We start from the raw sequence: 26,926 nt of genomic DNA on the forward strand, positions 1-26,926 counted from the left end.
AAAAAAAAAAAAACACTCCAACACATATGTACACACAATACACATACACACAACACAATACACACACGTACTCGCACTGACAGCCAACATAGGCTGACACAGTAAGTTGACACATAGAAACATTGGGTAAAAATTAGGAGATTTAAGTCACAAAGTCAACTTGGTATTTCCCTTTATCAAATGAGGCCTCTAAAGTAAGAGGAAACTTCCATCTGATAAAAGGAGATTTAATCTCTTTAAAGGACCAAACGGAAAGAAAAAAGGAAACACCTACTGATTCAGGGTCAGAATATGCATCTCCAATAGCGATTCCTTTCAGGTTGATCTTGAGCCGGGTTGGGGGGTTGAGGGTGTGGATGTAGTGAGCAATGGCCGGCACGTACTTCCCTGCATAAGACTGAGAAGAGCAGATGGTGAAATGGCCACTCACAAATGGATGCTAGTAAAATTGTTTGTACTTAAGCCAATTAAAATAACAATGAAGCAGCAATATTTCCATAGGAAGAATGAAGCAGCAATATTTCCATAGGAGGTACACCATCAGTTTCTTAACCTTGCATTGTAAATTCCACAATAGCAAAGAGCTCTGTCTCCCAATTCTTTTGTCATCCCAAAGAGCACCAAGCGACATGCACAGGTTAGGTGCACAAAAAATAATAAATGAGCATGTAATAAGAGATCATTCTAATTTCCTTCCAAAAAAAAGTAATGGGGGCCAGTGAACACAACTCTGCCACCCATTGGACTTTTCTTTCCAGAAAGTTCCATTCAAAAATTTATAAGGGAAAAAATAAATCTCAAGACCAAGATTAAGATTTCAAAATCGGAAAACAATGCAAATTTTGAAATCAACATACATTAAAGGGATAGCAGAAAAGGAAAAGGAAAGTAATATTTATTGGCCACTAAAATTTTCACTTGAACTTATCTTTATTTCCAACCTTGTCAACACAAGGCCCTTTTTCAAGTTCAAAATATTTTGTAGATACTTTTCTGCTAACAAACATGATAACAGCTCTACTTTTAGACTATGTTGAAAAAGAGCTACTATGGATTCAGTAACATTTTTTAAAGTTTTGTATTTTTTTCCATCAAAGAGTTGCCTTCTTGACATTTCCACCTGGATGTCTAATGTTAAAGTGTGTGTGTTCAAAATGAGGCTCCCAGCCCCCAAGCTCTCCTGCAGCCTCCCTTTCAATTCATGTTAACTTTGTTCTTCTGGCTGCTCAGGTCAAAAATCTTGGTGCCATTCTTTATATATCTCTCTCTCACACCCCACAAAAGTCCATCAGCCAAGCTTGTCACCTCTACCTATTCTATCAAAACCTGTCCGGAGTCCAGCGCCTTCTCTCATCCCCATGCATCACACCATCTCTGACCTGGATTGCTGCAGTAACTTGCTCCCTGGCCCCTTCTTTTTTGCTTTAACCCCCATCCAGTCTATTTTCAAGGCAGTGGTCCTGCTAAAACACACATCAGGATCATGCCTTTCCTTTGCTCAAACCCTTCAATGACTTCCCATAAATGATCTGCTCCCTTCACTAACTTCGTCCCTGACTACCCTCTTGTTCCTTCCTCTCCAGCCCACTGAGTTCCGTCCTGTTGCTCACAAATGCCAGGTGTGTGCCCCCAGGGCCTCCACCTTAGCTGTCCCCTCCACCTGGAATGCTCTACTCCCGGATACCCAAATGGCAAATTCCCTCACTTCCTCAAGCGAGGCCTTCTGAGGGATGCCTCCTTCCCTGGCCACCCTATCTAAAATTTTAACACCCCTTCTTTTATATTTTATATTCCCCTTCTTTCATTTATTTTTCCTCTTAATACTTATCACTCTCCCACAAACTTTTACTTATTTAGCTTATGTACTGTTATTCTCCTACTCATACTAGAATATAAGATCCGTGATCACAGGGATAGTCATCTGCTTCATTTATTTGAGTCTACTGTGTCTTGTGCTGTTTATTTGTTAGGAGCAAGAAATAGTGGTTGAATGAGTGAATCTTGACTGAATCCACATTTCAAAAGATCAAGGCATATACATTCAAAATAGACTAGAAGCATTACATGGGTATCGGTGAGTCCACAGACCCTTCGCACTGTCTCCAGGGGTCTGCAGTTCAAAGGCTGGGAACCAATGAGGATGCTCATTTTATCTATAACCATATGCTGGTGATATCATTATTCCCATTTCAAGACGAGGACATTGACGCTTAGAGAGGTTAAGTGGTAGAGCCAGAATTATGCCTGACTGACTCCAAACCTAAACTCCTTCTGAGTTATGATAAAACAATGTAATTTACACAAGATCTCTTCACTGATGTGGCCCTCTTGTGCAATAATAATTATTTAGGCAAAATACTTAATCAAATAATTTATCCATTCATACTCATAAGTACATTTTAGCTTCCTTGTATCATATAAAGACATGTTTATGTGTCTGAAATTTGGTTTGTTCCATAACTATGCTAGATTCTTTCATTGATGACAATAAGTGAAAATTTACCAAATAAAATTTTCTGCAGCATGACAAAAAAGCACATTTCCCTGAGTAATCATTTCATTGGTAAAGATGTATTATTATATAGTCTTCATTCAACGATGGCTTCTTGGGCAACTCTTCAGTCAAAGGCATTGTGCTAGATACTTGCAGAGACACGAAAATGAATAAAGTACAAAACTTGTCCTCATAAAGGTCACAGTTTCTTTTGAAACTACATTTTGGAAACCTTGACTCAAATGCGATAGAGCAAAGATCACCATTTCATGATTATTACATCACCCAGCACAAAGTAGGTCCATAAAAACATACTTAATAAATGAATGACTTCTCTGGCTTTACTACTAAATATTTTTTCTCTATTGGAAATTGGTACAAATGCTAAAAAGCGTATCTTCTAGCAATATTATCACTCAAGTTGTCTTGTTGTAAGACCTGGTAATAAAACACCTCTCTTGACTCTTTCTGAGCTGGAAGGACATGTACTTTCAATTGCTATATAGGTAGTGATGACAAATTTTGGCTAAAACATCAGCATTTTTACGGCACCTTCCCCCACTGACCATCATGTGTACCTTGGATATATCCAGGCAGGGAATTAAGAAAGAATACTCGATTTTTAAGCAACTACTATGAATCGATTTTTAAGCAACTACTATGAATCAAGCCATTCCACCTAATTTAATTACAGCCAATTTAATTTCAGTAAGCATTATTTTCCTAGGTTAATATTTTATAGCAATGAAAGTAAGGGTCTATGCATTTCGGTCATGTGCCTAGCTGAAATTCTATCCAGGCTTGGTGTTTGGCTGTCTCTACCTCTCCCCTTTCTCATTATCATGTCATATGCTGTTCAATGGGCTTGGAGTACACTGTGGGTCTCCGGTCCCCCAAGCTGGGACCACGCTATGCTTGCTAAGCTGACCACTTATGAAAGAAAGACAGCGAGATGGGTAGGTCCATAATGATATCCAAAACCAGATTCTTCAGTATTCAGTCCACATCTGCTGAACGTGATGATGTTTACCTCATTTTTTTGCTTTCTAATGACTATCACATCCTTCCTTGCTTTGTGTCAGTGTGACAAATCCTTCATTGCCTTTTTCATTAATCATTCCATTGGTTGAGTGACTCAGGCTGTCACACAGTAGACAATTATAGAATTATTTTATGGAAAACAGACACTGAAACATGATAAAATTTCAATTATTTTCTCTCTCCTTGTTGAGACATATTCCCCCCTCTCTTTTTTTTTTTGCCAGATCAGACATTTATTCTTCTTGAATCATTTATTTATCAGTTTAACAATTCTCTGACCACCACAAGCACGTCTAAAGACAATCAGACAATAAATCAAGTATGTTTTATTTTACCTAGTTTTCCTTTTCCTGCATATATTTTAAATATAATAGAACCCCATATTTTGGGGGAAGAACTTAGGCATGATTGCCTCGTGGATTAAAAATGGACTATATGGTATCTTAGGCTTATAATTGTAATTCTGTAATTTTATGAACTCTTGCTCTTTTTGTTCTGAGTTCTGCCCATAATGATGACAACAGCAACAACAACCAGAGTTCACAGTCTCCTGGCTCCTCTGACCTCCCGATGGTGTTCACCAATGTGGGCAGCAGCTGGGCAGTGAAGCCCCTGAAGCCTGTCAATTAACACTAACCTAACATGAGATCAGACCCTAGCCTCATAAGCTCGGAGCAACATCAAAGCATAGTAAAAACAAAGAGAAAACGTGCCGCCAGAAACTAGCTGGACACAATTTTAGAATTCTGCAATGCCCCTCAAATGAGGAACTCAGCCAGATAAACATACACATCTAGCACAATAATTCAAATGAGGTTAGCAAGCAACACATCAGGATTTTAGTCCACCCTTAGTATTCCTTTCTGATACTTAAAGGAGTTTCAAGCTACAGTTTCCGCACTGCTCTTGCTTGGTTAATTTTTCCCATGGTGACCATAGTTTGAGCTCACCACCAACAAGAAGAACCAGAGGTATTAGGGTGTGTTTGTACATGCTTATATTTGCTGGAGCTTAAAGAAGCAATAAACTTCCAATTCTCCTCTTACATCAAAAGGATCTCAGAACTCAGCTCTCAATCTTTTATTTCTCCCAGGAGAGCCAAAGGTCTCAGCATCATAGCTGAGTAGTAGTTTCAAATCTTGGTCTGCAATCTTTCTGAGTTCTTAAATGATGTTTGGAACAGCCTAATGGAAATCACGTGAGGAGCACATTGTACTTGTAAAAATAGCCTAGAGAGAATGTAATGCTTGGTTAATTATCCAGATGTGTAAAAGCACAATGAAATTGGACTTAAAGAAACTTGTAATTGTATATTCTGTCTGAATCTCTCCCTTCTTACATGTTTCAACAACATTCACAGTCTACTTACTGTAACCCTGCCGCTTGGTTACTTTTAAGGGAGGAAAAAAGATTTCATATCTAAAATCAAGCTTCCATCAGCTCCTCCAGAAGGAAAAATAAAATAGTGTCAGAGAATAATAGTATAATGGAAACAATGTCCTCTTACAGAAATTTCACATATGTTAGCAGTTACTATTGTTTAAGCTACTCTCAGTTGACCACATTTCTTACTGAAGTTTAGTAGAACAAAAAAAAAAAAAAAATAGATGCAATTATACTCAGTCTCTGCCTTGCTTCTGGGTATACACTTCATGGTGAAACATTCAGAACTTTTTCATTGATAATGAGCAATGGCTTTCCAAATGAGATGCACCCAAACCTGGACACAAAGTTTCACTATCCACAGGCCTTAGTTCCTAACCTCTGCCTGGCAGATAGAAAGGGAGAGTTGTCAACTTCAGCAATGGCATGTCGAGAACCCCATAGGTCATTCTTTCCTGCTCTGTCCCCACTCCCCCCACTCACAAAGAAGGAATCATGCCCCTTTGATGAATTCACTACTGGGCTGGCGAGAACTCCTGTGTCCCCAGAAGGAAACAAGGCTGGCTGCCCTTTTGGAAAGAGTCCTACGAAGACCTTGTTTTTCAGCTCTTCCCAGCCACAAACTATGGTAGAGGCATCCCACCCCCATTTATGGGGGCAGACCAGAGGGGACAAGAGAACTTCAATGTCTCGAAGAAAACTCTAAACACACCTTGAAAACCCAAAGTAAGCCATGACAACTGGTGAAAACCCTAAATGCAATGGAATAATATGCAATGTAGCAGCCACAAGGACAGGATTAGGCTAGGGCAACCTTGACTTCACCTAGCCTTGGGGTAGAAATTACTTTACTTGGTACAATTATTTTCTCTGAAGAAAGAAGAAGTGTGCTTTAAAGTGGTCAGTTCAGAAAATTAATGAGCGAGGAAAGCTAGAACTTCAGTGTTGTGGTAATCTCTACAACTTCCTAGACATTTCTAGACTATGTGTCATCTAATTTCAAGACCACATTGCTGCAATTTAAAAAAAAGGCTTCTAGCAAGAATATGACTTTATCAAAGCATCTATTTCTCTTGAATATGAGCTTGAAAAGAAACTTGTAAAATCTGCAGGCATACACATATAGATCTGTAGCCAAACTTTAGTCACATAAATTTATGCACAAGTACATGCTACCTTCTAAATGATATATTCTCATTTAGTATTGACAAGATGCTCCTTTAAAAAAAAAATCAATCCATCAGTGACAGGCATAGGTAAATAAGATGCATCTTTTCCCCACTTACTCTGACCTCAGTGTCAATTTAGAGAAACCTAGCTTGAAGCCAGGTGACTCAACCAGATGAATAAACCTTTTTGTTTAAAATGTAGACTACAGTTAATTTGACTTTTAAATAAAGAGCCTGAACACACAGGGCTGGCCCAAGTCAAAAAACTGTCTTTGTTTGCTCACTGTAGATAGAATTCAGAAGGTTGAAGCTGCATAACAGCTTTAATTTAGCATTTCCGGCCCCCACCTAGACATCTCATCTAATCAGGTACTATTTATGTCTCCATGCTGCCTGTTCCAGCATGGCGGTTCACTTCAGACAAAGCTTATAATGACTTCTGATTTACTTATATTCTTTTCCACGCAACTAAAGAATCAGTAAATACATGCTGATTTGATTTGGATATGCTATCCAAAAATCAGAGGCCCAACTTGCAAACATTTCCATATGCCCTTAGTCAGTTCTTCGGACTGCAGCTTAAACCTCGAAGTTTGCAATATTAAATTCGATTAAATAGTCACAAATCCATTTTCAACTCCAAAGAAAATATTGGCAAATGCAGATGAACGTAATTGAAAATAGACATTTGTCATGGGCTCAAGAGTTAAAACAGCTTGAAGGTTATCTAATAAAATTCAGCAAGTTCCAAGCCTTGAGAAATAATTGCATTCCAAGGACTTCAAGTCTTTATATCACTTGAAACTTCCATTTACTCTATAAAGCTTTATGATCAAAACCAAGTCTTTATGATTAAAACTAAGTCTTGGCCAGAAAGACAGAGACATCCAAGAAGCTAGGGAACTTCTTTTCTGTTTATAAAAGGTTGATGACCCTAGAGATTGTGCACGAAATAAGGAAGGGGATGTTTGACTCCCTTCTACAGCGGATCTGTTCGCGGGAAGAGGCAGGTCCTGGAGGCAGTGTGATTCCAAGGAGAGAGCACCCAGCTCCAGAGAGCATCTCCACAAGCAGGGTTACAACCCTCAGCTGATTCCTTCAGGACAAACTTCAGGCTCTGGAGTCTGACCGCTTAGGTTCGCATTCTGGCTCCTCCATTTTCTGGCTGGGTGACCTTGATAAGGCACACCTCAGCTCTCTAAGCCTCAGTCACCTCACCTGTAAAATGGGGATAATAATAATAGTGTCTATTTCATAAGGCGGCTATAGGATTAAAGGAGGTAATGCAAAACACAGCGCTTAGCATAACACCTGCCTCATTGCTATTCTCAAACAAGATCTACAAATATAACACATGAACTAGATGCTCTTGAAGGCTTCCTTCTAGCCACCAAATTCAATGATCACAGCTTGGGCCAGTGGATAATGGTGTAGGCCTACATAGAATTGTAAGGATCACAGGCCCACTGCTAGGACAGCTCTCCCACCCCACCTTAAATGCCACCCCTCTACTTGCATGTCAGTGCCTGAAATTCCCCTATTACAAATATCTTTCAATGAGGTAGGCTCTGTTCACTATTCAAATACGAACGTGGGGAGCACTGGTAGGGTTTATCAGATCTTTTCTAATGGACAATGAGCTGATAACAAGGCAGGGTGGGGAAAGGGGACAATCATGATGGGGTGGAGGAAGCTTGGAGAAATAGAACCTGAGCGCAATATAGCCAACAGGAGGAAGGCTGAGGGTGGGGCTTGGGCCTAGGATGGACCGGGAAAAGAATGGAGTGGAAAGGGGTGTCCCCAAGGCCTGCGACATAGTGCAGGGAGAGAAGGGAAATGAAAGAGATATGAAAAGATGACGGAGAGAAACATATCAATATTTTTATTTTATCTAGCAACAGTCTCGCACGAAGCTACTCTGTAGCATTCTTTAAGCCCTGTGCTTAGTACCGAATGAAACAAACTGAGCAAACATGGCTCCGCATACCGAGAGCCCACGGCCTCAGCCCTGCGGGCCACGACGGTCTCAGGAAAGGTTAGCAGACACCGTGCTCCCAACAGGGCCTTCGCTCACTCACGCAGATGAAGATCAAGTATCCCATTAAGCTCCCTAATTAATCTTTAAATAGCTTCGAAGTTTTGCCTACATTCGGCCCTCAAATAAACTATGGTTTCAAAGCTGCTTACAAAGAGAGTCTGCTGTTTTCTGCTGGTTGAGAAGAGATACCTGGTTTTTAACCACATGTCCTGCCATTTTGGAAGTGCCCGCCATCCAGGGCCGCCACTGCCCATAAGCACTGACGCTTTCTCTGAGTGGCACATAAAGCCACAGGCCCAGGGAACAACGGGCAGTCCCCACGCTCCCATCACCTGCCTGCCTCCCAGTGAGGGCTGTTTTGCTTCAACTTCTAGCTGGGCCCACGTACACTTGAGAGGATTCTAAATGAGTCTGTGCCTCAAGAACAAGGGCAATGTCACTAACAGTCACTGGCTCAGAAAGGATAACACTTATAAAGGACGTTAATTATGGGAATTAAACACAGCTTGTTTCTCTTTTTGAAGTACATTTTTTTCATGCCACAAGGAGGGTGATTTACAGACACATTTGTCTCTTTTTAGAGAAAATTAATTCCAGTTGGTGTTCTGGGCAGAAGTGACGAGGAGAAGGGAAGGAGAGGAAGCAGCTTCTCCCGGTCCCCTCGCGCCCTGGCAGGCCCACGGTACTCTCTGGTGCGGCCACACCATGGTCCACACGGCAGGGCAAGGAGCCTGGGGCGGGCCCTGACACGTTTTGCTCAAAAACAAACAAACTTCAACTATCAACGGCTAAGTTTAGTTTTTTAGACAAAGTGAACTATTTCTTTTAAAAATGATTTCAAAATAATAGGCACTGAGTAGAGAACACAACACCACATCCCAGCAAGGAGTGAGCAGAGCGTCTCCTAACACTTCAGCTCCTGTCTACACACATTAGGCCATGTGCTTTGGAGTCATAATGCATTAATGCAGCTTTTCAACATGAACGGTAATAATAGTCATCATGTGTTGGGTGCTCGCCACAGCCAGTCACTACGCTAAATATTTGAGGAGGATTATCTAATTAAACGCTCAAAACAACCCTATGCAGTTGGTACTATTATTTCCAGACTCCCTTACAGTAAAGTCAGAGCTCTGAGCAGCTGCTCCAGATGCCTTGAGCAAGAGGCCACTCTCATCCATAGCACACAAATGTGAAGGATTTTTAGGCCCCGTGCATTTTCATTGAAAAACAGAAAAACATTTCTGAGTTTATGCATTTATTTTTCAAGGATGTCTCTACAAACTGAGCAGCATTATTGGTTTAGCTTTCCTAAGAGTGTGAGAAAATTAAGAGTTCAGAAGAGAAAGGATTTTACTTTCTTAAAAAATCTAGAACAACTTTTTTTTTTTCTGGTGGTATTAGCACATTGAGGGAAGGTGGGCTGGTACTATGTTAAAATTTCAATTATATACAGATGCCTTTAGAGTAAGCCTAGGTAACGACAGCTGAACTTCTAGCAAAGCAAAATATCCCTGGAAGTGATCTAATTTAAAAACCAACCTCTCTGATTGTAAGATGAAAAGCAGAGGCCCAGGAGATTAAAAGACTTTCCCGGAATCATCCAGTGAGACGCAAAGCCAGCCCTGAATCCCAGGTCTCCTAATTACTAATCCAGTATGCACGTTACTTCTCCATTCTGCCTCGTGGCCCTCAAACAGAAGACGACCCAGATAGAACAAACTAGACTGGAGAAACATAACATGCTAGTCATAATAAAAAACCATCAAGGCATCATTATTCAGTATTCTTCCTTCTAGGAAGAGACGTGCCCCCAGACTGAATGTATCCCGTGAAGTTCTTATAAAAGATGCTGCTACCTGGCAACTGAACGTCTACCTCCGGCCCTGACTGTCCCTGCGTTCACGTCTTCCTTCATCACTTGGAAGGCACAGGTTTTCGTAGCGGTATTCATCCTGACAGCAGAGAAGGTAAAAAGAAAATTGTCCTTTTCTACACACATTTGGGAATTACATGCATAAAACTACCAGGCAGACGTGAAATAGACAAGCCAAATTTTTCATCCAGGATTTGGCAGCCTTGCCACACATCTTGGTTTACATCAACATCAGCATCATGGTTCACAACATCACCACGTTATTTGCAAGACAAGGAATTTCACACAAAGCAGATCACTCTTCTGTTGGAGGTAGAGAATGGGCGTTTTCCAGGGTTGCTGCCAAATGATGGGAGTGTCACTTCCTGCCCCTTTCCCCAACCTGCCTCTGAAACGGATTAAAAGGCAAGGAACAGCAGGGAATTACTGGTAAATGTCCTAAGCAATCCTCACTGGATAATCGGCTTAAAAAACCTGAAATGAAGCACGCTAAGCAGTCAGAACAGCCTTTCCAAACAGCTTTTAGAAAGAGAAGAAAGCGGGCACAAGAGAAGAAAGTTCTTAGTTCCATCAACTTGCCACTCCTTGGACAAACTGAGACTATTTTTCTCTTTCACTCCCTTAGGGTGGACATCTGTGGATGTGTTAACCCAGTACCCTTCCAGCTCTTCCTCTGGTATCATCACGGGATCTTTCCCTGGAGACACTCACCTCCCACTCTCAGGCCTTGTGGTTCCGACGGTGAGGGCCCCACTGTGATCCCTGCCCTCCCAGGTGCTGGGGTGGGCCTCAGACACCATTCTGCCAATCTGTATATTGCAACCCCCTGTCCCCGGTTATTGGTGCTAGTATGGGCATAGAATCCAAATGGATCGTATGAGATTCAGGAATGTGGATGGATTACTGGGAAGGAAAAGTTGAGCTGGTAGGCTACAGCTGCTCTTGGGTGGGTGGAGAAGCAGGAGTATCAGAGTAAAAGAACCTACCTGATTTAATCAAGTCCCATTTATTTATTTTTGTTGTTGCTGTAATTGCCTTTGGGGTCTTAGTCATAAATTCTTTGACTAGGCTGATATCTAGAAGAGTTTTTCCTACATTTTCTTCTAGAATTCTTATGGTGTCATGCCTTACATTTAAGTCTTTTATCCATCTTGAATTAATCTTTGTGAGTCATGAAAGATAGGGGTCCTGTTTCATTCTTCTGCATGTGGCTATCCAATTTTCCCAGCACCATTTATTGACTAGGGCTTCTTTTCCCCGGTGTACGTTGTTGTATGGAAAACAGTATGGAGATTTTTCAAAGAACTAAAAATAGACCTACCATTTGATCCAGCAATCCCACTATTGGGTATCTACCCAAAGGAAAAGAAGTCATTTTATCAAAAAGACACCTGCACTCTAATGTTTATTGCAGCACAATTCACAATTGCAAAGATGTGGAATAAACCCAAGTGCTCATCAGTTCATGAGTGGATTAACAAAATGTGGTATACATATACCATGGAGTACTACCTCAGCCATAAACAGGATGAATTAGTGCTTTTTGCAGCAATTTGGATGGAACTGGAGGCCATTATCCTAAGTGAAGTATCAAGACTGGAAAAACAAACACCACATGTACTCTCTAATAAATTGGAACTAACCAAGGGGCACATATGTGCACAAAAGGAAGCAAAAGTCATTGGAAATCAAGCAGGGGGATGGGCAGGGGAGGAGCAAAAGCCTACCTAATGTGTACAATGAACACTATTTGGGTGATGGGCACATTTATAGCCCTGACTCAAGCATTTCAAAAACTTCATGTAACAAAAACATTTGTACCTCCTTAATATTTTGAAATTAAAAAAAAAAAAAAAAACAAAAACCCATGCCTTAGAACAAAACCAGAGAAGGTACAAAGCCAACTACACAGATCAGGAGAGAATGACAAAGTCCTGATGATAGGCTATGAGCACCCACATGCAGCCGGGCCTGATGCTAAATCAATCAATCCCCTGTTTTACTTAAGCCACTTTAAATGGGGTTTCTGTCATTGGCAAGTAGAAGAGCCTTGACTAATACACCCCTGTTCACTCTTCAAAACCCAGTCCACGTCCTCTGCTTGGCCTTTCCTGAGGATCCCACATTGAGAGGTATCTATCTGCACCTTTCCTGTGGCTATTTGTCTTTCTAGCCACTTTCCTAATTGTACCTTTCATTCTGCATTGTAATTATTAGACCTTCAGATTTAGGGCAGAGTCAATGTCTTACTGAATTCCTAATACTTTCCAATGCCTCGGACATAGTAATACTCAATATACCTGTGTTGAATTGAATTTGATTCTAAATACTCTTTCAGTGGATGTTGCACCCTTAATGGTTTCCCACTACACTTAGAAGAAAGTCCAAACTCTTTGCCATGGGCGGCAGGATCCCACGGGATCTGCCTGTGTCTCTCATCTCAGCTGCTACCCTAATGGCTCTGTGTTCTTCCTCGAACTCACCAAGCCTGTTCCTACTTCAGAGTCTTTGCATTTGCGATTCCTTCTGCCAGGAAAGCTCTTCTTCCAGATACTGCAGAAATCATTCCACCACATCATTCAGGGTTCTGCTCAATCATCTCCTTGTCAGTGAGCCTTGCCCAGACAATCTTATCCAAACTAGCACCTCTATCGCACTCGAACCCTTGCCCTATTTTATCTTTTTCGTGACACTCCTCGCTGTCTGATGCTATAGGACCTAGTACACATTTTTTTATTTATCTCTAGAATGTATGAGGACAGGGATTTTGTTTGTTTTATTCACCGTTATATTCCTAGCACTTAGAACTATAACTGTGTCCTCAAAACAATGACTGGTATACATTTTAAAAAATAATCTTAAATTGAAAAGGATGAAAAATGAAAACTCAAAAATTGAAACCAACATCAACAAGGGAACCTAACTGTGTATTACATTATAACATAATCACTCTGAAAAAAAAAATAGAATTCTGATAACTTTTAAACACAGCACTTTGATGATAAGATTATAGTGAGATACCATCTAAAGATAAAAATAATCGCAGCCAAAAAATATTGAAGTAACCTTGAGGTTTCTTGTTGGTAATGGAACTGATGCATTAACAGTAATTCTGAAACCACTTGGGGCATATCGTAGGACTGAGCAAAAGAGCAAGCCCACCGTTGCTGCTGGGAACCACAGTCCTCAGTGTGGGAGGGGCACACAGCTACGGAACGGGGAAAGAAGAGCACCTTTTGGTGTGGTTTTAGAATTACAGGTTTCAGTATGAACTCATTTTGTTTCCTAGCTCTGCCCACAGACAGTCTCAAAGAAGTGACATCCCAGTAGCAATGAGCACCCTTCAGTGCTCATGACTTAGTTTTTAGATACCATTTCCCATGAAAAGGAATCAGGGCCCCTTGAAGAAATAACTGATTTCAGGGTTAGAGGAGGGAAAGTACAAGATGTTTCTGGAACACATATTTGTGCCAAAAACCAAGGAAATGCGCAGAGAGTAATGGGGACCTGTTAAAAGGGCACAGCTTGAAGGGGCTCCCATTGACAAAACTGAGAACAATATAAGCATCAAAAACAATAATGATAGCAATAAATTTTAACAGACCAAATAGGAATAATAATACATGTCCATGAGTCTACAGTAACCATTTTAGAAGTAAATAATAGAGAGAAGGAGGGAAAACTCTTCTTTACAGAAGAATGCCAGATGATATCTATAGAAAGATATTAGAAAAATTACCATTTTATAACCCCCAGTGTAATAACTGATTCAGACAAAGATCATCGATGCATGTTAAAACTATTGGGTGACAGATTCAGGGGGTACAGATGTTCACATGGTCTCAGATTATTAATTAATTACAAACAGAAACAGGTGTCTCTACAACGGCGAGATCTGGCAGACACCACCTTGACAAAGGGATCAAATTTACCATCACCAGTAAGGGACATACTGACATTACGTGCCTCCTGATGTCATACAACAGAAAGTACATAGCGTCATCTATGTAGTGCTCTTGCCAAAATGTTTTGACATAATCTAAGCATGGAGGAAAGAATCAGACAAATTCAGAATATGGAACATTGTACAAGGCGTCTGGCCAGGGCTCTTCAAAATCATCTTCATGAATGACAGCAACAGCAAATAAGGCAGGGACTGAGTACATGACAACCCATTGCAACCATGGTATTATACAAACTTTTATTGAGTCCTCGATTTTTAAAAAATGTTCTGGAATATATTTGGGGGATAATTAGAGAATTTTGAATATGGGCTGAATCAATATTCACACATAGATACTTGTGCATGCACGTATATGTATATATATATTTTAAATGAATATACTGGCTTAATATATTTCAGTCTTGATATTTGAGGAACACAAGAAAACATGACTTCAACTCACCTCCCCAGTGGCATAAAAGTCATTATCTTTATATTCAGGGAACAACTGGAAAAACTGAATTAGTGCACTGCAAAAAAGAAGAACAACAACAAGAAAAATTAATCATAAAAATGAATCAGAAGTTTCATGCTATGATACCAAATATAACCCTTTGGCAATATGTTTCACATTCATTTGAAATAAGATACTATTCTGCCCTGAGTTCCTGTAGTGCATTTTTTTCAAAATCTCGTGTGTACAATATTCTATACTATATGGATATTCAGAAAACACATGTGGGTTTACTTTGTGCTGCTAAGAAGTTTGGACAAGTTGGACATCCATATACTGGGCACATTTCCAAATCTCTGAGTTACCAATTTGGATCATCTAGTTATTGAGGGGACCTTGAGGAAATGATACAGGCTTTCACCTGTTATGTAGCAATTCTTGGAGGTGGCAATGCAAACCTTATGGCCCCATTAACCCAGGTTTGTGCTGAAGTAGTGGGAACCTTAGCTGCTAACCAACCCCCCTACGAGGGGACCCTGAACATTTCTAATGGAGCTCCCAGAATGTCAACATTTTAATAAACAAAGAACAGACCAACTAAAATGACTATAATCTAAAGGAAAACCAGCAAATGGCCACAGAAATACTGAAGTAAATGTACAGTGGCCTCTGAGCTCAAAAAAATTATGTTTACTTAAGAATGCCAACAGCCACTTCAGTGAGATATGCTGAAATTGATTTAAACAGACTCAAGGAATTATTTCATAATAAGCCACAAAAAGGTGAATCTTTAAAATGATTCTTTAATTGACCAAAATCTTTCAAAAAAAGAAATCGAAAACTTGTGAAACTCAGAAGCCCTCTATGAGTGTTTTGACCCAGATTGCAGAGGCTGCAAAGCTAGGCAGGGTTTTTGTCCCAGTTTCCTGCTGAGGGACTAAAAGCCATGAACCACCCAGGGAAGATGAAAGGCAAGGAGGCTCTGAAAACCCAGGAGGAGGAGAAAGTTCAAGGGTTACAGAGAGGCAAAATTGGGTCATTACAATCAAGATGATCCCGGCTATACTTAATTTTCAAAGGCTCCATAAAAATTCACCATGAAACACTACTGTAGAGTTGTGGTGTATTTTTGTATTCATTATTTATAGTGGCCTTTGTAAAAACTAAATCTGAGAGCTGCATTTTATAGCTTTCATGTTTGTGCTGGCAATAAACCGGCTTTCAAATGCAGATAAAAATAGGCATTCATTCTCCACCCTTCCCTCCCCAACCTCCAGGCTAAAAACTACTTCCCTTTCTCTCTTCCTGCTGGTTGGACTGGCAGTAGATAATTTAATCTAGTAAATCTCAATTAAGCCTTACGTTTTAGCTTAAAGCTCATTTCCTTGTAGTATCTGTTAAAAGACTCATCAGGGTTGCCAGATTTAGCAAGTAAAACTATGACATCCAATTAAGTTTGAATTTCAGATAAATAACAAAAATGTTTTAGTAAAATATAAGCATTAAATGTGTCCCAAATAGTGCATGGAACATACTTACCTTAAAAATGTATTTGTTGTTTATCTGGAATTCAAATGTAACTGGGCTTTCTGTATTTTATCTGGCAATCTTAGTGGGAGATAATCTCCCAGGTTACTTCTAGCTGGAAAATGCCAGGATTCTCTAGCTCAAGTTTCCAAGGCAAGGCTCCAATTGAGGAAGTTATCATAGAGTTTTAATTTCACAGTTAAATCAGAAAGATAAATTGAGGCCAGGCACAGTGCTCAAGCCTGTAGTCCCAGCACTTTGGGAGGCCAAGCGGGGAGGATTCCTCAAGGCCAGGAGCTCAAGGCTGTAGTGAGCTATGATCATGCTACTCCAGCCTGAGTGACAAAGCAACACCCCGTCTCTTAAAAAAAAAAAAAAATTGGCTGATTTTGTTTTGACAAGTGCTTGGTTGGTCTTTCCTAAACAGGAGTGAAGAATTTAAAAGGTAAATTTAGTAAGTTAGATTTACATACGCCATTTGCTCATTTAACAGCATTTTAGTAAAAAACTAGTCTTATTACATGGCGAGGGTCTGCCTGAAAATAGAATCTAGAATCATGCCCACATGAGATTTCAAATTTTAGAAGCAGAATTGCTAAAGTATAGACTAATACATACACGTGTGTGTGCATGTGCACACTCCACGAGTTTATTTAAGTACAAGAGCCGCATGGCACAGGAAGTATACCTCTTCCTGGTGATTCCACTTGGCAACCTTGCTGGCACTGTGCCATGGATTTGTCTAATAAATAGAATTCAGTTAAAGGCTATCTGCTGGCAGAAAGATACATTAAAGGACAGCAAGGAGAAACAGAGATTCCAAGGAAAAATGACTAGGAGAAAATTATTCCCCGGACAATTTTTTAAAAAGAGAAGTGGGTAGATGCGGAGCAGAGAAGGTCAGTGGAAATGATCATGCACTACAGACCTGAAGATAGCACTAAAATTTGGTCAGTTCCAATGGAGTTAGAAGCATAATAAGTGCAAACAACGATCAGGAGAACTGGGGTTCAAATAATGTAAGCAAAGGCCCCATACCAACAGAAGCCTAGCAAGATGTAGCGAGTCACTGCCACTGGACTGAAACGAGCTGGGCAGCAAGAGTAGTGGTGGCGTGGTTCTGCCGGAGCACGGGAGGGGAGCCTCTTCTGCACAATTCCACATCCCGTGTGGCTGAGCCATGATCCTCTTCCCCCAGCCCGGATCACGCACTGTTCTCATTTAATATATGAAGCCTGCTTCATAGCTGCATTGCTGTGAAGCCGTGTTTAGCAAGACATATCCTTTCCCATTACACACCGACACGTGGGATAGAACGACAGCACTTCCACTGCGCTGCTAAGAAAATAACTACAGGCCCCTGCTAGCATGTAAGCATCGGGAAAACAGAGACTTTGGGGATTGGTGATACCACTGTATCACCAGCACCAAGAACAGTGTCTGGCACATAGTAGGCACTTGATAAATAGACAAAGAAGGAGAGGGGCACCAGCTAGTACACACCAAGTCAGTAAGTTTATTATTTTTCAGTAATTTTTTTTCTAAACCAGAGAGGCATTGTGGCTCAATAGATCATTCCAAATAGGGTAAAAAAAAAAGAGAGAGAGAGAGAGTATTTAAACATCTTGTTAGTGAAAAAGTTTCATTTCCAAACACAAAGAAAAGCAGCATAAACGTGAATGGTAAATGCCTTTTTAGGAGGTGACTCCTTACAGCCACGCACTATTAATAGTCAAAAGGAATGGGATTTTCAGGAAAAAAAAAAATATGGTTCTCAAAGGGAGAAAAAGCAAGGTCCACTCTTTAAACCTGTAGTATCCCATTTACAGGTTTCAAAGCCACCTTCTCATTTCAAACCCCCATCTGGAGAGCTGGAGAGAAGAATGTGGTCACAAAGGAAACGAACAGTGTAAACTATAAAGGAAACAGCTGAAATCAGTTTTCTGCACTACCCTTGATTAGCTATTTTCCAGTTCTAAGAGCCTGAAGCAAAAAGAACTAAAACAGCTATAAACAATGGATGCTTTGAAATAGGTTCTCTTTACATGCCATGCAAGAGGAGATGTACCGCATGTCAGCAGTAGACGTCCACGCGGTGGGTCGACTGGAAGCTGTAACCATCTCTGGGGAGGGGAAGGAGAGACGGGCAGGGCCCGGCAGCATTGGGAAGCTCTGACTTAGAGGGGGCTGAAGCATCTCTTCAATACAGACCCTCTGCTCTCAGGGTGTTTGCTAAACAACTGAGCTTGTTTGCATTTAAGCCAAAAGAGGGTTGGGGGATGTTGGGGATGGCAGGTTTGGGATCCCAAGAACAAGAAGAGCACACAATGCTGAGGAGAGACCTGGCTGGTGAGTAACAGGTGGGGAGGATCCCCACCCAGCACAGGTAGGTCTGTGGAGGGAAGGAGACGAGGTGCCGGCGAGGCTGGAGGCCTCCCTGCGAGGATCCACTGTACCTGGAAGCAGGAGTGTGGGGTCCTAGGCATCCCCCCTGGAAACTGAATAGAAGCGTGCAAATCATGGGGCACGTGGAAAACGAAAGTGGAGAAGACAACAGCCATATTCGTTTCTGGGTCAGCACAGGGAAAGACATCTTTGGGAGAAAGTCCCAGAAGTTCTTCTTCCCTCTCTCCCCCGGCCATCTGCCTCAGGGAGAAAGCAGTAAAACTGAAAGCTTTTGTCAGAGATCAGAAAACTCTGACTGCTCTTAGATGTACTTTCACTTTGGAGATTGGCTGGGCTTGCTCACCTAGTAATGAGCAGTGTCTGGTGGAGGTGGGGGCTAGGGGAGCTAGTTAACTCCTTCTGGCCATTAGGGTTCTTTTAGTAAATTATTATAAATGCATAAAGTGGGGCCCTAGTGACCTGAAAGAATTCAGGACTTGTTCTCTAGTAATAATTTATAGACTGGAAAAATCTGACCAAATAAGAAAGGTCACTTACTTTAAAAAAAATACCAAAAATAGTTTTAATGAACATGAGTAAAAGAAAGGGAGAAATTATATGTACACTGTTTCATCAGGATTACCACTTTATACTTTTCCTTTTTTTTTTTTAAGGGAAAGAAAAATGTTGTAAGATGAAGGGAAAAGGGCCGAGACTAGCTAATAAGTTAAGTTTTCAGCCTGGAAAAGTCAAGAAGTAGGAGCAAGAGAGTAAAATATTGCATCTGAAGGCCACACAAAAAGAGGAATCTTGGGAAAGAAAACAAACCAATATATGAAAAGATGATGTCCCCTGGCAAATGCAAAATTAAATATAATTTTGGAAAACAAGCAGAAACCTCTCAGGCATCTGGTTGAAAGGTCTGCTCTGTCTCTATTGTTTCTTAAAGGATATTTCTGCAAACTATAGTTATGCCCTAAGATTTCAACTCTTCTTGTTACTTTGTCTTTTGGTCACTTTCACAATTATCAATGATGATGCAACGAAGTGGAAAATAGAGCGTGTGAGTGTGTGAAAGAGAGATAGCGTGTATGTGTATATACTCCACATGTAGAGATATCCTTAAAAAAATCTTCAGGAATTGGACTAGAGGACCAATCAATCATAATGCTACACTGGAAGAATTTTCCTTTTCTTTTTAAAAAGATAGGTTCTCACTCCGTCTCTCAGGCTGGAGTGGAGTGCAGTGGCACAAGCATAGCTCACAGCAGCCTCAAACTCCTGGGCTCAAGCAATCCTCCTGCCTCAGCCTCCTGAGTAGCTGGGACTGCAGGTGCTACCACAACCAGCTAATTTGTTTTTTGTAGAGATGTGGTATCACTATGTTTTCCATGCTGGTCTTGACCTCCTCCCACCTCAGCTTCCCAACGCGCTGGGATTACAGGCATGAGCCACTGTGCCCAGCCAAAATTTTCCTATTGAGATAGAAAAATATTTGGTCTGAAGAAGGCCAAGAGAAAGGCAGAGCATCTTACCTGTATAAATCTCGGGCCACATCATCCTCATTGACCGCATATCCATGAGTGTCATCAGTAAAACTGAAGCCTGTGCCCACCTGAAGGTGAAATAAAGAAGCAAGTATAAACACAGAGAAACACATGCCTTGGGGACCTTCAGAGAGGTCCCATACTGGAAGGTGACCTTATCCCAAAGGCCAAGCCTCTGACTTTGGATTTCTGCTGTCACATCATGTGCCTTGAGCTCCTCCCTCAAGAGGACACTGAGTTCCACCTATTCTCTCCATCCCCCAAAGCCCAAGTAAAATGTCAGCACAAAGCTTTGCCCTGGACTCAGTGGCTAAGCTGTCCCGATTCCTCAGTGGGGACCCTGCCAGGTGTCGACTTAAGGAGGAAGAATTCATCTTCCTTGGCCTCTGCTATAGTATGAAAAGTTGTCTCCTTTCTGAAATCTGGAGTATGCATTGCTTCACCCTGCCAAGAAGGAACTTTCTAGGTTGGAGATAAAATATATTAATAGTTGTACACGGTCCTCCACCTCCTCCTTGTCCTGGTCTTCGTCCTCCTCCTCTTTATTTATGAGAAATATGGCCATTAAGCCATTTCAGCTTCAGTAGATAAAGAGGTTTAAAATAATTAAGACTAATTTTAAACTAATATTTCCTTGTACCTAGAAGTTCATAGACAACTGAGCTGTAAATCAAAAGAAGAAGCTACTAGTTATTTTGCATCGATAATTTGTATAAGGAATGCACTCTTCATCTAGTGTAGAGACTTTCATTTTCATTTTTGTTTTCTAAACACCCAAGGGTATAGGCGTTTAATTCGACATCTATTTAAACACGCAACAGAGACTAGGCAAAGGGTTGACAAAACAAGGTGAGGGAACAAACATGTTAAATTTTTTTTCTTCCTATTGATCTGTTTTCTCTTTGAACCATCTGAAAAGTGAGAGAAATTAGAGATTTCAGTTAGGGAGCAAAGATCTCCAAATCTGCAGAAGTTGGCCCTAAGTTACTCTCCTTTTTTGCACCTTATTAGAACCAATTTCATAAGAGCTACCCAAGGAGATTATCACATTTTTTTTCTTTTTTTTTTCTGAGACAGAGTCTCACTCTGTTGCCTGGGCTAGAGTGCCATGGCATCAGCCTAGCTCACAGCAACCTCAAACTCCTGGGCTCCAGGGATCCTCCTGCCTCAGCCTCCTGAGGAGCTGGGACTACAGGCATGCACCAACAACTACACCTGATAATTTTTTCTATTTTTAGTCACCTGGCTATTTTTTTTCCTATTTTTAGCAGAGGTGGGGTCTCACTCTTGCTCAGGCTGGTCTTGAACTCCTGATCTCAAGTGATCCTCCTGTCTGGGCCTCCCAGAGTGCTAGGATTACAGGCATGAGCCACCGTGCCTGGCCAGGAGATTATCACTTTTTCTCCTGAGATACAGCATTGTGCTTGCCTTCATAAGTGAAGGAGATCAGTCTTGATTTTTTTATACTAAGAACTCTGCGTGAAAGATTAGGCGTTCCGATACTATGCAATAACCTATGACATGGGAACCCATACTATTAGTGAACAGAAACTAATCCCTTGTCCGGGTGGTATAATTCAGTGAACAGGATATTTCATAGGATTAAAAATGAGGACAGGAGAGAAGGCAGAAAGAAAAAGTTCCAAACTCACATATGATGATACAAATAAACAGAAAAACTAAATCTCAAAATGGTTTTAATTTTATAGATTAATTTTTATTTTAAAGGGGAAAACTAGATCTATTTTTTTAAATGTACTTAATTTAAAAAAAGAGAGATGAGAGAGGCCAGCACCGACATCTCATGGAGTGGTCTTGTACTCACTGGATTATCAATGTAAAGCATGGAAAGCGTGGTGGTCCAAGGGAAGTCTCTGGTGCGCACTGCGAAAATGGAGAAGAATGAGACGGAGTTGTGAACAAAACATCCCACCCGAGGCCTCGCTGTGGTCAGGTGCCCGACACCCCTACCTGTCCTCAGGACTCGTGGTGGCCCCTCTAAGGTTGCTTCACTCTCCCATGGTGGGGAACAGGATCCAGCACCTCTACCTTCCTCCCTCTTCTCCTTTGCTCCCCCCCGACCCAGACGGTTCCTATGTCTAAGATGAAACTTGGAGACAAAACCCTGTGCAACTGGTACATGAAGAAACACCCATCCCTACCCGTGCGATGATAACTGCCAACTTTCCAATCCAATCCAATCAATCACCTTTAATGTCCGATCTCTCCCGAAGAGAACAACTTCAACAAAATTGACATATAAGCCTTTATACTGAGTCACAAGCTGGGCTGGCTCACACTCCAAATTTTGACCCAGGGAAAGTAAACAATCTTCCCAAAATTTAAAAAAAAAAATGTGCTGAAGGTAAACCCGGGTTATAGCCAGATGCTGCTCTTTCTCCACCTTGGCCCCACCCTTAGCATCTTGCTTGCAAGGTACCAGATCGTAGACGGACTGAACCCCATAATGTGTTCAGTTCACGTGAATAGTTAAGAATATAATTCTACCCATTATTCCCATGCAAAAGAGCTGTTCCAAATAGTAATAAATACCAACTGTTTTTGTAAGCCAAGAATGCTTGAGTCAGCTGCAGACTACGAGAAAATAGCTTAAAACCTTTCACCCAAATTCCAAGGGAGAAAGCAGCCCAGGCAGGACACTCGCCCTGGTGGCTCCTCCTTCTTAGACAGACATTGCCAGAAAGTTGTGTTTTTATAATCTAGAACAGTCAAGCTGTTCCTAGTGGTTCAGTGTTTACTCTAAATTGGTTTTGGAGCAGATGGAAGGTTCAGATGACTGATTCTCTATAGGAAGCAGAGTCCAAGCAATACTCACTGGTCATGTTACTTGTGATAACGTAAGGTCCATGTTCCACAAAGAGGCCAAACATGGATGAACCTCCCGGCCCACCCTGCAGCCAGAGAACTACTGGGGCATCGGCTGGCTGCACCTAGAGGGAACAGAGAAACCAGTGAGCACACGGAATACTCACCAAGGCTACAGAATACACAAAAGTAAACTTACCCAAATCCTCCCTGTCTTTCACGGCCTTGACTAAATCCCATAAAACCTTCCAGACCCCAGTGACCACCCTTCCCTATAAACAAAGTACTGGTCATCTCACGTTTTGTTGAATTAATGTTTGCCTCATATGCTGGTGTCTTCTCGTTGTGTCTTTTTCTTGCCAAGAGACAGAAAACCCCTTGAGTGGCGAAGCTTTGCTTGTGCACGCTGCTAGACATCTAGCACACTGCCTAGGGCATGCTTATGTTGTTCTAGCTGTTTAAACCTTCGAGGGACTTTTCCATTTGACGCACATGTTTCCAACAGAGGTACAACAAAGAATCCATTCTCCTCAGTGACACTTTTCCCCCTTAACCAACAGCCCAGATGCCTTCCTGATTTTATTCACTAAGAAGGTGTCCACAGTGACCAGAGCAACTTCATTCAACACGGGGAAACTGAGGAGACCTGGACAGGCCCAGAGTCACTTAGCCAACACAAATAACAACAGATAAACAAGGTAAGGATTTATTTAGGAGATGTGGGAGACATAAATTAGAAAGGGTCGTCGGCAGGACCGGGATGTTGAAAATTGGCTACTGGCAGAAGTGTCAATACCATCACCTTCAATGACAAGGGTTTGTTTAAATTCTTCCATTTAATACATATTTCTTGAACACGCAATTTGGGCCAGATGTGCTGCTAGGAGCTGGGTACACAGTACAGCAGTGAGTGAGGCAGACAACTGCCCGTTCTCTGGGAGCTTACGATTTCACGGGGAGTACAGGCAATAAGTGAGTGAAGAAATAAATCCACATGACGATTTGAGAGCATGAAAAGGAAATAAGAATGATGTTCGGAGAGTCGCTGAGGGCCGAGAAGAAGAGGGTGAGCCGTGACGGCCTCAGTGAGGGCCTGAGCGCCGACCTGAACTCTGAAGGCTGAAGAGGACCCAGCCAGGAGCAGGGTCAGGGAGCAGCTGTGGACAGAGGGAAGTGACAAGGGAAAATCCTCCTGACAGAAAGGAACTGGGAGTGGAGGGCGGCACAGTCCTCACATGAATCCTCCAGAACCACCTGGAAGAAGCTCTACTTGGCCTGTCCTCAGCTCCCAGCAGGACCTAACAGTGAGGTCATGTAATGTCACGGCTCATCGGATGTTCAATCTGCCAGGCACGGCAAGCGGGGATCCCACAGCTTCGGCCCAGCGCAAAATCCTGCACCCTCTGGCTTGGCCTGGTTGCACAGACAAATCAAGGTGTCCTTGGAAGGCCTGAGTGGATGGCCCATCTATCTAGACGTTGGGAGAAGGCTGTGGCAGAAGGCAAGACTAACTCAAGAGGAGGTGACTGAGATGGCACCGCCAAGAACCAGGAGGAAGGGCTGAGCAGATGGAGTTCGAACCATGACCACAGAGGGCACAGAGGGATTTCTCTTCCCTAGTCACCGAAAGGCCTTAGAGTCCTTTATAGCCTTGGAAAGGGCCCAAGAGGCCTTGCAGAAAGAGAAATGCTGGTAAGAAACGCCAGGAGCTGGGGAACAGCCTTCCTATGTATGAGGTGCTGTCTCTGGGGCCCACTCTTGAGCATAATGAAAATAAGTGACATAATTAAAGCCCTTGGAACAAATGCCTAATGTAGGATAAAAGCATAATGTAAATGAATATTATAATTAGGGAAACAGGTAGAAATGGTGCAAAGCCCAGAGTCAGAGTGGGACCTCCCATCAGCAGGGCTGTAGAACAAGAGTCAGCGCAGTACAATGGGTAAGTGTGGGAGCTCTTGCCCCAGACTGTTTGGATTCAAATGTAGGCTCTACCACCCACTAGTTATGTAACTTTTGGTAAGTTGCCTAAGCAATCTGGAGCTCAGTTTCCCCACCTGGAAAATGGAATCAATAATAGTACCTATGTCATAGGTTTGTTGGGAGGATTAAATGAATTACTTTTCATAAAACCCAGCTTTATAGTATGCGTTCTGCAAACATTGGCTATTGCTGTAATAGACAAATACTAGGAAGGTATAGATGGTTTGAATGCAATCTACCTGTAAATGAAAAGATAGGAAAGTGGGTTGTGTGATGGTTTTTTTCTTGCTTCTTTGGCCTGCATCTTCCCTGGTCAGTTTTTCACCAGTTAGTGTTCCTGCCTCAAGTGTTCAAATGTCTGTGAATAAGTCAAGAGAACAAGGGTCTTGTCTTATAAATCAAAGCCAAAAAAATTGAAATCAAAGACAGCCTTTTAGCTTGAGCAAGAGTGAGACCCTGTCTCTACAAAAAGTAGAAAAATTAGCCAGGTGCGGTGGTGCGTACCTGTGGTCCCAGCTACTTGGGAGGCTGAGGAGGGAGAACTGCTTGAGCCCAGGAGTTTGAGGCTGCAGTGAGCTACGATCACACCACTACACTCTAGCCAGGGTGACAGAGTGAGACTCTATCTCCGAATAGTAATAATAATAAATAAATAATTTAAAAAATTTAAAAAGACAGACTTTTAAAGCTGCTGCAGGGAAGCTGAGTAAGCCTCGGAATCAGGAGCTAGACAGGTTGTAGTTCTAGTTGGCCACATAATAGCTATGTCATCCTGGCCCTCTCTGCTTCTTCCGGTCCTCAGTTTCCTCATCTGTTAAATGGTGACAATGCCTACCTCAAACGCTTGCTTAAAGGCTCTGATGAGAAAATATACGTAAAATGATAGTGTAAACTCTAATGTGCTAAACAAACACAACCAGGTCTGCCTCAATCTGTCTGTGGTCCCAAGTGTGTGTTTTTTGGTTTAATAAATGACTTTTTTTTCCTCTCAGATCCTCTTTTTCTGCTATTTAATACCACTTCCTAGTACTACCTTCCACTTGTACTCACTCAGCGGTAGGAGCAAATTACATATATTAGAGGTGGAAAAACAATGGAATCTGGGTGGAAGTTGTCCCTGCTCTTCTCAGCCTCCAGAGGAATGTGAGATGCTGTGAGTCCACCAATCCCAGGGGACATCCAGCCCCCACTTCCTTCCTAAAGGACACGTGAACTCCTAGAGGCCACAGTGTGCATGCTACAAGCCAGCCAGTGGTTCTCTACGTTGACCACACATTAAAATAATTTGAAGAGCTTTCTAAAGAATACTACAAACGCCAGAGGCTGCAATTCCATTGGTCTGGAGGGGGCAGGCATCATCAGTCTTTTTTGAAAGCTCCCAGGTGGTTCTAATATTCGGGCAGGGCTGAGATCTGGGAGGTGGATGGAGAGTTTGCCCTCTCGGATGCCCTGCGCCTCTGGTCTCCACCCTATCCTCTTCTGGCCTTCCAAGTCCCTTCCTGTGACCTGGCACAATGAACTGGACCTCCAGACTCTCAGAAAAATAGCCTGATCCTGAGAGGCCTCACTACAAAGTCAAGTCAAACACTTCCCTGCCAAACATCTTTGCAACTTTGAAGCACAGGACACTGCATTCCTGGAATGCTTAAACGACAAGAGACCTGCGCACACACCTCCAACCTCAGCTGACCTTGTTCCTCGGATTTACTTTCCTGAAGGAGGTGAATGAGGTTCAACAACCCTTGAAGAAGTCTGTTATTAAAGAAAAGCCCACGCATGCATCTTTCTACTTCAATGAGCCAATCAACCAGTGAACTAATATCACCCTATCTGGAATGAAATGCACAAGTCAGATGCTGGAAAATAAAGACACACATGTTTAATACTGGAAACCCAAGAGTTAGTGGCATCACAGCACGCTGACTTATACAATGTAACGTCATAATGTCATGATGTACAGTAGAATATTATGTCCATAGTAATAGCACAAAGTTACTGTGATTGTCCTTATGAAACCCTTCTCCCACTTCCTTTGCCCCACTTTGGAAAGAATAAAAGTAAATGAAGACATCCTGAACAAAAACCACATCGTAAAACTTAGGACCAAACGAAATAAGAAATGACCACTTTAATTCATTTACAGTGTTACAAAATTTAGGACTTTATAAATGAAGACACCCTGAACAAAAACCACATCGTAAAACTTAGGACCAAACGAAATAAGAAATGACCACTTTAATTCATTTACAGTGGTACAAAA

General features: G+C 41.8%; 1 protein-coding gene across 1 annotated transcript in view; it reads right to left on the reverse strand.

Annotated features, from left to right (window-relative positions):
- Positions 1 to 26,926, reverse strand: part of CPVL (carboxypeptidase, vitellogenic-like) — a 138,679-nt gene that overhangs the window by 70,277 nt on the left and 41,476 nt on the right. Inside the window, exons 4-8 of the mRNA XM_012640677.1 lie at positions 22,694 to 22,808; positions 21,683 to 21,741; positions 19,846 to 19,925; positions 14,408 to 14,474; positions 275 to 397 (exon numbers count right to left, since the gene is read on the reverse strand). Of these exons, the coding sequence (XP_012496131.1) occupies positions 275 to 397; positions 14,408 to 14,474; positions 19,846 to 19,925; positions 21,683 to 21,741; positions 22,694 to 22,808 (444 nt within the window). The remainder of the gene's footprint in view (positions 1 to 274; positions 398 to 14,407; positions 14,475 to 19,845; positions 19,926 to 21,682; positions 21,742 to 22,693; positions 22,809 to 26,926) is intronic.

Source organism: Propithecus coquereli, unplaced genomic scaffold, assembly GCF_000956105.1.
Source record: "Propithecus coquereli isolate 6110/MARCELLA unplaced genomic scaffold, Pcoq_1.0 Scaffold156, whole genome shotgun sequence".
NCBI classification, from domain to species: domain Eukaryota; kingdom Metazoa; phylum Chordata; class Mammalia; order Primates; family Indriidae; genus Propithecus; species Propithecus coquereli.